The 15,298-nt window shown below is 39.3% G+C and overlaps 1 protein-coding gene across 1 annotated transcript; it reads left to right on the top strand.

The window, feature by feature from the left end:
- Positions 1-7,101: 7,101 nt before the first annotated feature.
- Positions 7,102-14,881, top strand: CFAP57 (cilia and flagella associated protein 57). The gene is made up of 8 exons (XM_082052463.1): positions 7,102-7,126; positions 7,435-7,593; positions 8,018-8,161; positions 9,301-9,417; positions 10,406-10,540; positions 10,624-10,767; positions 13,968-14,094; positions 14,378-14,881. The coding sequence occupies exons 2-8, from the start codon at positions 7,486-7,488 to the stop codon at positions 14,575-14,577; spliced, it is 975 nt and encodes a 324-aa protein (XP_081908589.1). The 5' UTR covers positions 7,102-7,126; positions 7,435-7,485; the 3' UTR covers positions 14,578-14,881.
- The last annotated feature ends 417 nt before the right edge of the window (positions 14,882-15,298 follow it).

Here is a 15,298-nt window from a genome sequence, read left to right as displayed (position 1 = left end):
AGATATGGCAATTGCTCATGCAATAACTAGTCAAATAGTATTGGGGAACTTCATGTAATGTGAGGGGTTCACATGGTTTTTTGGTTTGTCTGTTTGTTGTTGTTTTTTAGATCCAGAATGAAGTGTCTGCTTTCGGTGTTGTTTACACTGCAGTAGCTGTTTCTCATTCTGGGCACATGGTATTTGTTGGTACATCTCTGGGGACAATTCGAACTATGAAATACCCGTTACCTTTGACGAAGGATTTCAAAGAGTATCAGGCCCATGCAGATGCTGTTACAAAGGTAACATAAAGTACTTTCTTTCCCCTTGCAATACCAGCTGCATGTCTCTTTTAGCACTGATTCTCCTTCCAATTTCCTAACATAATATGTTAAAACCAAACTTGAGCCTGCATGTGGACAATGAATATTACAGCAATCATAGAAGCCCTGTCTCTAGAAATAGAAGTCATTGGAGAACTTGGATGTAGACTTTGATATAGCTTTTTCTTGTTAAAATTGTTCGTTATTTTGGCTTTTTAATTATCACTGTCACATATAGCACCTTGACTCAGAGCTGCACAGTCCAACATTAGGCTATGAACTTCAGTTATTGGAAGTCTAGCTTGACCTTGCCCATAAGCTGTATCAGCTCCTAGGTACTCTATGCCAGGCCATGCAGTCACAGGAGGTCTGGAGGAGGTGACAGCACTTATTACTAGATAGATCTTGACAGGCTTATTTGCAGATTCAAAAGAAAACATTTACCTGTCTGTTGCTCAAACTACTTCTCAAAGAAAAAAACTAGAGACCTTTGGAATTGTCATATAAATTGCCTGTCTGTGCTATAACTGTCTACAAGGTCTTTTCTATTACAGGTTTTCAAAAACTTTTCTACAGCTTTGAGAGCAGAAGCAGATCAGTGTCTTCACATGTTCTTTTTTTCCCCTTCCCTTGTTATATGGAGCAGGGTGGAGGACGTAATCAAAATGTTGGTAGTAGGGCTGTGTTTATGTTTCCACTGTTGACTTCCTGTGGTAGAAATGACAGAGTATGTGGGTGGGGGAAATAAAAGGTATAAAAATCAAATCGCGTCTCAATTCTTCCTTGTCTATTATTTTGTTCTCTCTTCTTTCTAAGATGTCCATAACAAATGATGACCTATTTCTGCTGACTGCCTCAGAGGATGGCTCCATATTTGTCTGGAAATTGTATGATAAAGGAGGTGGGATACTGAAATGGGAAAAGGAATTTGATTATGCTGAGGAAGTGCTGATCATGAGATCAGATATAGAGGAGAAGGTAAGAGGAGCAACTTGTGAACATGAACCATAGGATTCCCAGTGTACAGATTATGAATTACATTTGCATGATGTTTGTGACTGCCTGTTCCTATATGGCCTTCTGTTTAAGAGAGCTTGCATGGCTTTCATCATAAAAAGAGGCTACAGCAAGTAGCTGCAGCTGTTTGTTAATATGCAAACTGCATTGTATGAACAATGAGTGTGGAGAAATTTTAGTCTTTTCTCTAATACTTTCCCCAATCTCTTTAAAGCGGTTTTAAGGGAGTAGAGGAGTCAGAAGCTTCGTTTTTATAAACCATCTTGTAAGATGACAAAGGAACCTTGCTTCTGGGATTACTTCTTGATCTGTCTGTCTGAAAATTCTATGCCAAGGCTGTCTTTCATAAATACATGCATGTAAATAAAACATCCTTAACACACTATTGCTAATGGCAGATGATTTCTCTGTTTAATCTGTCTTCTCATCCATGTCCTAACAGAGTCAGGCATTGATAGACCTGCAGATTCGTGTGGAAGAGCTACAGACAGAAAATGATTACCAGCTACGTCTCAAGGATATGTACTGTAATGAAAAAATAAGGAAATTAGAAGAGAATTTCACTCAAGAAATAAACTCCCTTAAAAGCAAATACCAGGTATGATTCCTGTTGCAGAACCAAATACCAGGAAATCTTTCACTGAAGAGTTTAATTCAGGCTTGCATTATATATGTATGAATGCCACAAAGCATCCGAAAAATGAAGCATTCCTTTCCAATAAAGATATTATTGATATTTGTAAAGCATTGAAGCTACCTTTGAGTCAAGTCTCTTATAAGTACAAGGGATGCAAGAGTTGTCCTAGGTAGACTGTAAGTATCTGCACATAAAACCAGTTCCAGCAATAAATACTACGTGAGACCAAGGATCAGTAAGCTGTCACCCTTGGGTAGGTACGGCACCATGCCTTAGAAGCTCTGTCGCATATAAAATTGCAGCTGCTGCAGGATCCAACAATTATTCTTCTTAATGACACCTTGTTTATGCCCTGGCCACTTAGCTTTTTTAAGAACATCTGCTGAGGTGTTTTGTGTGCTTTTTGAAAATAGAAGTAAAATACGTTCCCTGGATTTCTTCTGTTCATGAGTTTATTGATTTCTCTCTGGTCATGAAGCAGGACTTCCCCGAAAGGCAAAAGCCACGATCATTCTTTCCAGTGTCTTATTTATCTGTGTCTGTTAATTCTATTCTGTCTGTCTGTCTGTTGCACACACCAGATTTCTGACCCATAATTTGCTATATTTCCGGATCTTTTTTGAAGTTAGAAGGTAGGTCATCCAATAGCAATTTCTCTGGCAGTAAGATGGCTTGAAGTGAGAGATTACATATCACATGATTCAATTCTGTCAGCTTCATGTTCTTTTTAAGCTTTTGGATGAATATTACCTTGTCCTGGTGATTTGTTTCTGCTTGTTTTGTTGAGTTGTATATAGACCCTTCGAGCAGTATTTCAGTTTGACTCTACATAAAGGAGGATTCCAATATGAAAGCTTGCCAAGTTACTAGTTTTATTATTTTATAGCCTTGTCATTTTGAAGTGCTCCTTTATCTCTTTCTTACCATTTGGTCCCACAAATATTCTGTCAGGTTTCAGGTTATTATTTTTTTGAGGAAGTTTAATTATGTTATTATTTCTTCAGGTAGTTCCTCTGACTCTTTGGCTTTTCTCATTGTGGTTTTGCATTTAAGTAACCTCAGTTTTAACCTTTCTATTTTTACTCATTTTTGTACAGCTTAACCTTTTACAAGAAAGCTGCTTTGCTGCTTATAGATTCCTTTAGCTGTGTTTTACCCATGCTAGTATTCTTCTATGCTTCTTGAGGTCTTGGCTATAGAATTACAATAATTCCAGCTACACTAAAACTTCTTCAGGCTTGTTGGTTGTGGGTTTGTAAGGAAATGCCTTTGAAGGTGAATAGAAGTTTTCTGGGCAGGCAAGTTGTACTTCCTGTCTGAGTATCAGTAAATGTTAAAATTAAACTGAACAACAGATTTGGACAAGCTTGGCGCTAACCTTTCTGGTTGTTGTGTCCAGCAGGCAAATGGAGTATTTCTGCTTATGCAAGACCCATACAGTTGTTATAAGAAGGAAGTGAGAAAAATGTACCTATGGTACAATTCCTGACTTTTCTGGGAAATTTCTCACCCATTTTCTTGTTCCAGATCTTTGTGCTTTTTTAGATCAAGTCATCTGTAGGGGTAGTCAGACATTCCAAGCAAATGGCATTCAGAACTCACTTTTGCTTATGTTTAAGTCATTCTGTGCAAGTGTCAGTGTTTGAAGACATCAAGGTTGCTTCAAGTGAGACAGGAGGCAGTTTGAACTGTAATATCTGGACAATGATTTGTGGAACTGCAAATTCTCTTCAAGTAGGCACACAGAAAGAAGCGAAGGCTTTTGTAGCTCACAAACTTTTCTTATTAGATTAGAATTATACAGTACCCTGTATTATATGAAATTAGCTTTCCATAGTTTTGCAATTTGTCATAACAAACTAATATCTGGAAAAGCTTAGGTTAGTGACACATGGCATCTGAATTTTGGTGAGAGATTTCAAATATAGATTCTGTTGTGTATCTGTTCCCCAACACAGGTGAGAGCACAAACAGTTCAGACACTGCTTTGGCTAGTTTCAAATTAAAATGTATTTTTCTCATTTTTTCCCAGATTTTACAGGCAGAAAAAGAAAAAGCAGACCTACAACACCAGCTTCAACTGTCTGAGCTGCAGAATAAACAGGCCCGGGAGGTCCAACAGCTAGGTTAGACTATAACAAGTGTTTGTAACTTGAATATGGAGAAAGTGCATTAGATTCATAGCAAGTAATATGACAGAGAGGAATTACTAGAGTGGGTGTCGGTCTCTTTTCCCAAGTAACAAGCGTAAGACAAGAGGAAATGGGCTCAAGTTGTACCGAGGGATGTTTAGATTGGATATTAGGAAAAATTTCCTCATGGAAGGGGTTGTCAGGCATTGGAACAGGCTGCCCAGGGAAGCGGTTGAGTCACCAACCCTGAAGGTATTTAAAAGATGTAGATGTGGTGCTCAGGGACATGGTTTAGTGGTGGACTTGCCAGTGCTAGGTAACAGCTGGACTTGATGATCTTAAAGGTCTTTTCCAACCTAAATGGTTCTATGACTCTATGCAAGAAAAATGCATTTATGTCATATACATATTGCAGATCCTGGACCCCAGATTTGAAAAGAAGATAAAGCAGAAACACTGCAAATTAGTACCGAAAAGCATAAATGAGTCCATTGCCTACTCATACTTCATAACAGTTGTACCTATACAACTCTGTCACAGTTGTCATCTTAAGGGAGTGCCTGAATTAGCTGTTACTAGTTTGTCATAATGGCAGAGTAGGAGATTTTGGTGTATGTTTTAGCCTTGTTCAGGCTCAACGGAACAACAAGCTGTCCCGATGCAGCAAGCAGGGATGTAACAGAATATCCAGAGACATAACTGAGAAAGGTGAATGACAGCTTTGGAACGGGCATTATTAGTGAAGTGGTAAGTACAAGGAAGATGAGGAAACTCAGGAGATGGTTTTCTGATGTAAAATTTTGTGTGGCCACAGAGTCTAAAACCCCTGATGAAGAAACGGGTGAAGTGCTTCTAGTGTAACTTATTGCAACCAGTTGCCAAAAAGACACTAGAGAATAGGACATAGATGACCATAGAAAGATACGACATGCCTCTCTTTTCTATTAGTTTTATCCATTCCATATGTTTCCTGTTACCAGAATCTGAAAATAATCTGAAACTCTTAATGGAAAATGAGAAATACCAGGAGCTGCAAGTGAAATCTCAGAAGATGCAGGAGCAATATGAGAGACAATTGCACAATTCAGAAGAAAGCAAAAGCAGGACTGTGAAGGAGCTAACAGAAGATTATGAGGGAAAACTTAAAGAGTTATCTCTTCTGCTGGAAGAGGTAGGAAACTTGATTTGCTGTTCGAATTACTGACTAAGTTTATCTCCAACTGTGATAAAATGTTCTGTAGGAGAGGAGAGGTTGTCCCCCTCCATGCAAATCCTAATCTGACTGTAATGTTGGGGAAATGTGCTGATGGTTAGAATAGCAATGAGCTGAGTTACCAGCTTTTCTGGGCTACATACCTTGAGTAAGTAACCTGCTAAAATTAATGTCCTTGGGCATTCTCAGCTTCACCTCTCTTTCTCCTAGATCCAAGAATTCCTGTTTATTAATGATACATTTACTGTAATTGAAGAAAGAAAGAGTCAATCATCTTGTTCTAGTGAAGAAGTATTAATAACATTTCTAAAATGCTGAATTCCATTCCAGAGTCCCTGAGGTTCCTGCCTGCATAATTTGGGGGGAACAAAGGGAAATAACCCTGAGTACTTCAAAAACTCCTGCACATTGAGGTCATAGACTTGGCTTGACAAAGGGCAGCCAGATAACTGATGCTTATATATCTAAAGTCAATAATTCTATCAACGTTACTGTTTTCTTCCCTGTGTTGCAATACCAATTTGGAAAGAATGTGAGGAATGAATGTGAGAAGAGAGGCATACAGAGACTGATGCAAAGCTGAGTGGTAATTGGTCCTAACACATCAGAAACAGCAATTTTAAAAGATCTTCTCAAGTGTTGCTCCTGTTTGTGTTTTCTGCTGCCAGAACAAGTTTGCTGATGTTAGTATTTGGGCCAGGTTCCTAACTTGAGGCATCCCAGCCTTAAGAATAATTTTCTAAAGAATAATACTTCATGTTTGTCTTAACGGTTTTTAAAGTTACTTTAATCCCCTAAGACGTTATCTTAAGTGATAGTGCTGTGGTCGAAGAGTCCACTAAATATAGATCCTCCCAGGAGAAACACAGTTACAAATAAAGAATTCTCCCCTTCTTTATTGGTCTCTTACTGTTGTCTTCTCTCATGCTTGCTTCCCTTAACTGCAGACACGGGAGGATATGAGGCTGCAGCTTCAAGCACATGAAGAAATTAAGAAACAAATTGAAGAAGATGAAGACCAAGAAATCCTGGAAATGAAAATCAAGTATGAGAGACAGCTCATGGAAGCAAAGGAATCAAACCTCCAGCTGAAAGGAGAAATCGGAGTCATGAATAAAAGGGTATCTCTTATTCTGTGATAGGATCAGACCTGCATGTGGAGACCTATAGCCAAAGACTGAATGTGATTAATGACATGCCAGTTTAATCTGTTAATATAGTCTGTAAATATTTGGCATTTCATGTGAGAACAGTAGCCACTTCCTATGTCAGTTTGAGTGTTTGGGCATAAGCAGCTGTGTGCTGATTATATTGCTGATACGACTACAGATAGATTAGAGGAAATGTGTTTTTATTAGTACACTTTGTTTTGTCCTACATAGTTTTAAATTACAAATAATAATATTGTTCTTTCTGTGATGGGAAAGAAATGAACCTTTTCATATTTACAAGGTCTAATGTGTCGCTTTGTTAGAAAAATGCTTCTGCTTTATTCGATGCAATAAACACTTTGTGTTTTGTATGCATCGTCATTTTTTATTTGCTTTATTTCTAGGACTTTTAAGGAGGCATAAAACCTTTTAGCTCTTTTGCTGACTGGGTATTGCATTTCCCTAAGGATGTTAGAGGGACATTTTTTCTTTCCAGTTTCTTTAGTATCTCTCTGGAGACAGATAGGTTTTCTTCCTTCTACCCTCTATCATGGCACTGTCTTCAGTTCCGTTGTTTTTTAGACACCACAAATTTCTTCATGGGTTCTCACAGTTGACCAGCACTATTCCTTGGTTCCAACCTTCTTGGCTTCACAGGTCTTAGTACTGAGGTGGGATTCTAAGGGTACCCAAAAGCTATGAACTAGGCACCCTTCTGGCCTACTTTTGACATCTTTAGAGATGTATGACAAGTGATCACCTTAAAATAATTTTGTTTGGGTACAATATCCATACCCTTCTTGCTTCTGGATGCAAATTCTTTCATTCCTTGTAGTACAGTGAGTATTGTGTCGGACTACACGGAAAACACTAGAATGGGTTATTCAACCCTCTTTTGAATTACAGGGTATTTGACAGGATGGCTAAGTTGTGCATAGCTGTTGGAGACTGTTAAGTTCTTGCTCGTTTGCCTCTCTAGTTGAACAGCCTACAGAAAGAGCTCAAGGAGCGCAACAAGGACATTGAGGAAATGAAACTGGAACAGCAGAAGCTGCAAGGCATCATCAAGTCATTGGAAAAGGACATCTCGGCACTGAAGACGGAGATTCAAGAGAGGGCTGACACTATCCAAGACAAGGTGAGAAACTGGATAACTGGCTGAGATCGAAGTCCCCCTCCTTTAATTTAATACATATATTTATTTTAATAGTATCATGTTGTGATAATATCTCATTACTGGAAACTCCGTTTTAACTTAAAGAATTTGTGATCTTTAGTTTGAGATTTTAGTTTTCGCCTGACATTCTGAGCTTTTCTTGGGGAGCTCAAGTTTGGGATGTTGAGTTTCTTGTCCCCTGTTGTGGTATCTGTAGGTGACTCTCTGAATGATTTGCTCTCTCTTTTCCCACCCCATCTGTGTTAGATGTGTGACTGGAGTCCAGTCTTCCACTAGATACGTGACTGCTGTACCGTACCGTACCTGTACCGTATTTGTGCCTTGCCCTAGGGATCTGTTTGAGTGTGCTGTGCCTGATTCAGATCTCTGAACCTGTTTCTTCTAGGAGAAGGATATATATGACCTAAAAAAGAAAAATCAGGAACTAGAAAAGTTCAAGTTTGTACTGGATTACAGAATAGAGGAATTTAAGAAGCAAATAGCGTCACGTGAAAATGATATCAAAACAATGAAGGAGCAGATCTGTGAGGTGAGTAACACTGTGATTTGGCCTCTGCTACTAATCCCTTTGTCTGGATACAAAGATAGCCTGACAAACCCCATGGAAGACTCCACCCTCTGTTCCCTGACTTCTTTCAAGGTTACACAGCACTGATTCCATATCTTTATAGCTAATAACAAATAGTTACGCACAGTAGCTGCTATTTAATTTTCTATCACATGCTACTGGTGATCGACACAGTTATTTAAGCTCCTGTTTCAGCACTTAATTCTCTTAAAAATATATCTTGTCCTTATGTGGTTGCCCTCCACATACCATAAAGAGTTTTACTGATCTGGAGGAAGAGAGAGTGAACAACTTCTCTCAGAAGAATTGCAGATTTATGCAAACGTCACTCTGTTTAGAGGTTAGGTACGTGGACAAATTACTGTTCATCAGCTGGTCCATGGAAAATGTCCCTATATTCATACTTAGCTTGCAGCAAATTCATTGAGGCAATGTATTTTTGATAGAAACTTACTGTGATCTCTTCACAGATGTAGCTTTACTCAGCTAAATTAGGATTATGGTGACATAGCTAATCAGTGACCTATTTGGTTTCATAAACCCATTTATTCAGAACAAAAGCCTTTTAAATAAAATGCAAACTAATGAACAGTCTGTACGTATGCTAGACTAGCATGCTGAAAGCTCTGTTGTCTCTTCTGGTCACCATCTCATGCAGTAAATGCTGTAGTATCCTTATTTCTGTTTTTCCCTGTGTTCTACGTATGTAACCACAGCTTTTCAATGCATTTGTTTCTTTTCAGTGTCAGGTTCTTCTTATTGTTGTGCTTACTCTTTCCAGTATTGACTGTTAATTTCCATTTCACACATATTTGTTCAGAAGGAACAGTAAAGCTCCAATTCAGCTCAAGGAAATGAGGGGGCATCACATCATTTAAATACCTGTAGCTCAAAAGGGAGTAGAATATCTATTTTTGTGTTTTCTGTATATTCTGACAGAGGGCAGTATTGTTCCAAAATTGACTTATTTCATGTTGCAGTTCAGCCTGAAGGGGGATCTACTCCCTCAAATCTGTATTTCCAGTCTCTGGTTTTCCTGTGGTATGTTGTTTTTCCATGTCTCCTTTTAGTTCTGATTTCCTAATTCTGCTTCCTTTCAGATGGAGGGGGAGCTGGAACGATTTCGCAAGGAGACCACACAGTTGAAGTTGAACATCGCACAAATGCAACAGAAACTAAAGGCAACTGACTGTGAGATGCACAGAGAGAGGCAGAAGGTATGGGACAGAACCACTTTGCAGGTCCTATATAATGAAGTTTGTGGGGACAGAACACTGCAGAAGCACTGATCTGAGCAGCTACTTCAGGGATACTGTGTCCAAGGAGAGTCTCTGGTCAGTAGGGACAAAGGCAGAAAACTTTCAAGCCTGCAACCAGATTAGAGAATTGATATTAAAAAACCCCCAGTTATTTATGTGTCAGTTTGTTCGATCAATACATATTCCTCTGGGTTTAACAGAGCAGTGAAGCAAATGCTTAACTAACAACTACCCTTTCCTGACCAAGCCTCAAATCTGGGGACACTTGGCCTAAACAGGAGCAGCACGTAGGCTGCCACCTGCAATGCTATGCAGACATCAGTAGGATGAAATGAAGTATGGGCTTATTAATGGAGGAGACAAGAACCCTTTGTGTTTGACAACAAGCTTGTCGGTCATGAGGGAGGAAAAGGGACTGCAAGTGAAGGTGAAGGAGCGTAGCAGGCCTGAGCAAGTACATAGAGGGTTGTGGTAGAAACCACGTGAGAATGAGAAGGCAACCTTGATGTGAAATTGTCACATCGCCTATGTCTGAGATGTGTTTTGTCCCTTGCCTTCTCTCTTGAACTGTGTGTTATTTCTAAGTAAGGATGTAGGTTGTTTGGGAAAGGACAGTGGGGAATAGCATTCATGATAATAGGCTTTTCAGATGAAACCTCTGGATTCTGGCACTTACATTATCTAATGCAAGTATTTTGGATTAATATTACTGTTAAAACTTATCGCTGCTATTCGACATGTGGTGCTTACATCCCCAGCAGTTTTTTTAATGACATATTTAAAAAAAAAATAAGTGGAAGTAAAGTATATCAGGGCTTTCACCAGTTCTACTAGACTTTCTAGAAAATTGCACATGATAGTGTGCTCTGCTGAGCCAAATAAGAATGTACCTATCATTCTTGAATGTACCTATCAATCATTCTTGAATGTACCATCATTCTTGCAGAAACAAAATATGGAAGTTCTCGTCAATCGATTTAAAACAGATCTTCATAATTGTGTGGGCTTCATTCAGGATTCAAAAAAATTGAAGGATGGGATCCGTGCACTCTACACCAAGTATGTGCAGCAACCAGACGAGGTGAGTCGGGGCCTTCGCCTTCTCCTTGCAGATGAATTTCTCTGGTAGTGTAGTTACTGAGGCAACGTGCTGTGCCCCCTCAGGTGGAGACTGAAGCAGCAGAGATAGATATGCAGCAGGAGTACATGAGACAGCGAGAGTATCTTGAGAGGAATTTGGAAGCTTTAAAAAAGAAGTTGGTGAAGGATCGAGAAATCCACCAAGCTGCTTACTTGCACATCATACAGGTAATAAACCTTTTCCTTGTGGTATGCAGAGGGAAAAAGGAAGCAGCTGCACAGGAGAGTCTTCAGCAACCTTACCACTATGGTTTCTTTGTAACAGTTTTGGTTTGCTTCCTTGCCAGAAATTCCTAAGTTTTTCAAGTGCTTCCATTCAAGCATAGTATTAGTTGAGCTACTGATTTCTATAATTTTCTGGACAAAAGGTACAAGATGTCTGCAGAAATTGCTGCTGTTTTGTTGATACTTTTGTTTATCTCCCACTCTCTAATGCAAAAGGAGACAGGAAACCTTTACTGCCTGGATATTTTTTACACAATCAGTGTACTTATTTTTTATTTCAAACAGTATTTATAACTACTGTCATAGCTGATTTTCACCTGAGTGCCAAGCTGTAGTTGCTGTGTGATGGTGTTTAGGAAGTAATTTTGCAGGAAGAAAAGGAAAAAAAAAACCACTTTCTTTGTCTACATAGTCCCACACTTACTGGTCTGAATTCAGAAGAACTTTCTGCTTTTCACATCCAGGATTTTCAAGGAAGTTCAGAAACACAGGATTCTACACCTATTTGTACCAAGATCTCTTGCTCAGAATCCTTGTTCCTTACAAGGCAAGGTAAACTTGTGACTGCTGGGGCCAAAGGTACAATTTGTTTTCATCTGGAGTGAGAGGATCTAAAGCCCCACACCAGACATCCTGGGAGGAGAGCTCGTTTGCAGCCTCTTCTTACCATGATCTCCTTCTGCTCACTCAGCATTTCCTTTTCCCCTCACTAGCCTTTTCTTCATTGTTACTTTATTAGGCTTCCTCAGGATCGTTAGACCTCAGTCCCCTCCTAAGTCATCTGTTCCTTACTATTTATTCATAATGCTTCTTCAGGCCCAGGCAGCAGTGATTTTCCTTGGCCCTGTTTTATTGTTTTAACTTCTTCTGTGTGTTAGGTGTTTCTTTTTGGCACAGAAAGTGATGACTTCAGAAAATAACCTGAAGAATTTCCTTGCCAAAATGGGGTGACAGATGGTACTCATAATAATAATACTTGATGTCTTGGATCAGTAAACTTAACATGAAGTTATGATTAAAACAAAATTAATAAAACATCTGGAAGATTAAGATATCAAAGGTTCTAACCAGCCTGGTTTCTTCAAAGAAAAAGCAGTTCTCTGAAGTCTAGTGGGTTAATGAGACTGTACAGCCAGGAGGAACTATCATGGTCTTCCAGTCCTTCACAGGGGGCTTTTAACACCAGTTTTGAAACCTTCTGTCAGGGCTTGCTTTGAAAAAGTAAATAACATCTTGGCAGCCTTCTAGATTTGCATGTCTATTACTCCTCACCTGTGCTCACATTTCCTGAGCGGTGCATTCCTCTTCGAGTGACTATTCATATGTGCATTCCACTAGTGACTGCTGCAACAGATTATTAGAACTGTCAAGATAATTTTAATTTTCTTACCAATTGTCAAGTTGCTTATTATTAGACTATAAGTTTTCCCTCCAGCCTTCTGTATTTGTAATGGCTTCTTTGGTTACTTGGATACCTAAAAACAGACACACAGAATAATCCTGAACTAACGCTACTTGAACTGAACCATGTATAGGGTGTTAATTTTTATAGTATGCCCTGCCTGTCTCTGACAGTCAGCACTGTAGCGACTTTCTAGGCTGTAGATTGCATCGGACATCATATGCAGTTGTACCTGATGGACTCATCCTCCATGCATTTGTTCAGTCCCTTTTCTGAAACAATTGGTACTTTGCCACAACATCCTGAACCGTGAACATTAATTTTAATCTGTTGCATGATCATTGCATTGCAGGGCAAGCTTTCTGTCAGAATGCAAGGACTGAATTAAAGGCTAATCTCTCTGGATAGCATGCCCCTTCAGAAAAATATTACCAGTGTCAACCAGCAGCCTTCTAGCACCCAGTAAACCAAACAAGACGTAGCCCAGATTGCCTCACACAAGACACTATGTATTATATTGTCTAACAGACCAAAACCAAGGTCTTAATGTAATAACAGCATTCAACCACTTGGAGTGGACTCATTAAGATGTTCATGACTAAAGTACACCTAACAGAAATTGTGTGACCTAACCCTGAAAGCTGGTCAAAAGAAAATATCCTTGACTGATTCTTGGAAGTTATCCTCTTCATGTGTTCCTTTCAGGATCAAGCTCTGGGATAAATGCATAGCAGTGACATTTTACTTGTGTTTAAAGACCTGAATTAAGCAAGTTGGAGTCAACAAAATATTATGGTTTCAGAACAGGCTGCCTAAGCTCACCCACTCATGCTGCAGTTAGAGTCCAGCACAACCACTGCAAGAACAACTGTTCTTGCCCAACAAGTTCAAACCTTAACATATCCCATAATTTTCCTCCAGCCAGTGGCTTTCAGCTGAGGGGAAACTGAAGCACAGGTGATGTACTTGTCTGTATGGAGAATCTTCCCATATATGTGCACCTGGAGTTATTGCTGCCAACTTGAACTCCTTGAGTGCATCTATATACAGATAATTGTGATGGTGAACTTTTTTATTCATCAGGTTTCAGTTGTGTGGTGCTGATAATTTGTAAGTATAGTGTAAGGAACCAAATCATGCGCCTTACATAAATCTCTTATGGCAACATAATTATCTCTATCAAACAAAATTATCATTAAAGAAAAAAATCAAGATTTGAAGACACCTTTTTCATAGGAAATTGTCGTTAATCTTGGTTCTTATCTCCTGTTGTTTAGGTAGGTTCCCTATTCTTGAGGCTGGTATTATATGAGGTACTCAAAGCATTACTTTTGGCCATTTATCCTTTTAAAACATTGCCATTTATGATGAAGTTCCAGGGGTTGGAATGGTGCTGTGTTCCAAAGCTTCTAAAAAACCACCACAGGTAGCAGAAATCATTGCTATTCTTGGTTCAAGCATGATGGCAGCTGTTTAACATCTGCTCTAGCTGTTGATGTGATAAGGTATTTCACTGTCTTTGTAAGAGGCAAATATGTAATTCTGCTTCAATTCAGAAAAGAAATTCAGTCAGTAAAGTACATTCACTTGTACTTTCACAACTCCTTCAGCAAGATGCTTTGTTGTAGGCTATTAAAAAAATAGGGAATTGAACTTTTATATCCTTCCCAAGGATATAAAGACGTATTACTGAGCCAGATAGTACCTGTGCTTTTCCTCATACGACATATTGTTTTTGCAGGAAAATGTGAGTCTGATTAAAGAAATTAATAACTTGCGGCAAGAACTGAAGGTGGCCCACACCCAGATACATGACCTTCGGTCAACAATAAGATTAATGGAGAAAAAACAAGCAGTTCAAGGCACAGGTGAATAGTGCTTGTTGTATGTTTTCCGTATTGTCAGTACTCAGTCCAGAAGCCCTTTTTGTCCTTGGTGAACAATTCTGTTACTGTCTCCGTATCATTCCGGCTTGTCTGCCTGGTGGTGCCTGTTATAATGTCAGCTGTAGAAGCTGCTAAATGCTGCAGAATCTTATCATCTGGCTGTACTCCTTCAGCCCTGAAAGATGCCTTTCCTTATTCATGCCCAAGAACTATGTGAGCTGGACTTTTGTTGCTCTGCTCTATCCTCTCTGATTTTATCTTCCAGCTCCCACCAGTGAAGTGCTGCCCAGCCCAGCTGTCCTGATGTTAAATGCACAGAAGGAAAATGAGAAAATCATAGAAATGCAGCAGCTAGAAATTCAATACCTGCGAGACCAAATCAAAGTCCTTGCAGCTGAGCCTCTCTCAGATGGAAATCTTCCTCCGCTGAATCTGGAAGGAAGCCACAAGACACAGCAGAAGTGACGTGGTTCAAGGATGCTTTACATTATTATATTCCCCTGGCAAGATCAGAAATGCAACAGCATAAATTAGACTTCCATGATCCTATACTCTTCCACTAGAAGCATTTGTGCAGCACTCACTGCTCTGAACATTAAGGCAGCAACCTGCACTCCCTTTCTACTTTCCTGAAAAATAAATGTGTTAGTGCAAAACTGATCTTTGTACCTTAATCCTAGGACAGGTGCACATCTTTTGCTTGGAAAATAATGTGTCCCAATTCAGATGAGCTGGTCAAACTCTGTAAGCCTTTTCCACTAGAATTCTGATTTAGTGTCATTGTGCTGCAAAAATCAACATCAGCCTTTTATTATCCAGTACTGATTTGACTGTATCCATACAAAGCCCACACTTAAGGCAGATGTCAGTGTTATTCCAAGCAGGTGTCCAGTCACAGACTAAAAATCAATTACATTTGAAGGCAGCCTTTGACTACTGGTCAAGCACAACTGAGCTAGAGCTGTTGCTCAAGCTTCTGCCTCCTGTCTAGAGATGTGTTGTCTTATCTGTGACAATCATTTCGTCGGGACAAAAAGTCAGCCTAGTTTCAGACTCCAAAGTCTGGAATAAAGTCCTAACCTTATGTCATAACTCTCCTATAACTCTGGTAAATTAATCTTTGCTGGTCTTTTTTTCCAGTGTTTGCAATCCCTTTAGTGCAGTTTTTCAGTTAAATTCTCCTAGT

The sequence above is a fragment of the Streptopelia decaocto genome, assembly GCF_964273445.1.
Source record: "Streptopelia decaocto genome assembly, chromosome: 5".
NCBI classification, from domain to species: domain Eukaryota; kingdom Metazoa; phylum Chordata; class Aves; order Columbiformes; family Columbidae; genus Streptopelia; species Streptopelia decaocto.
The sequence above is the reverse complement of the archived record's forward strand: the minus strand, read 5'-3'. Positions and strand labels throughout refer to the sequence as shown.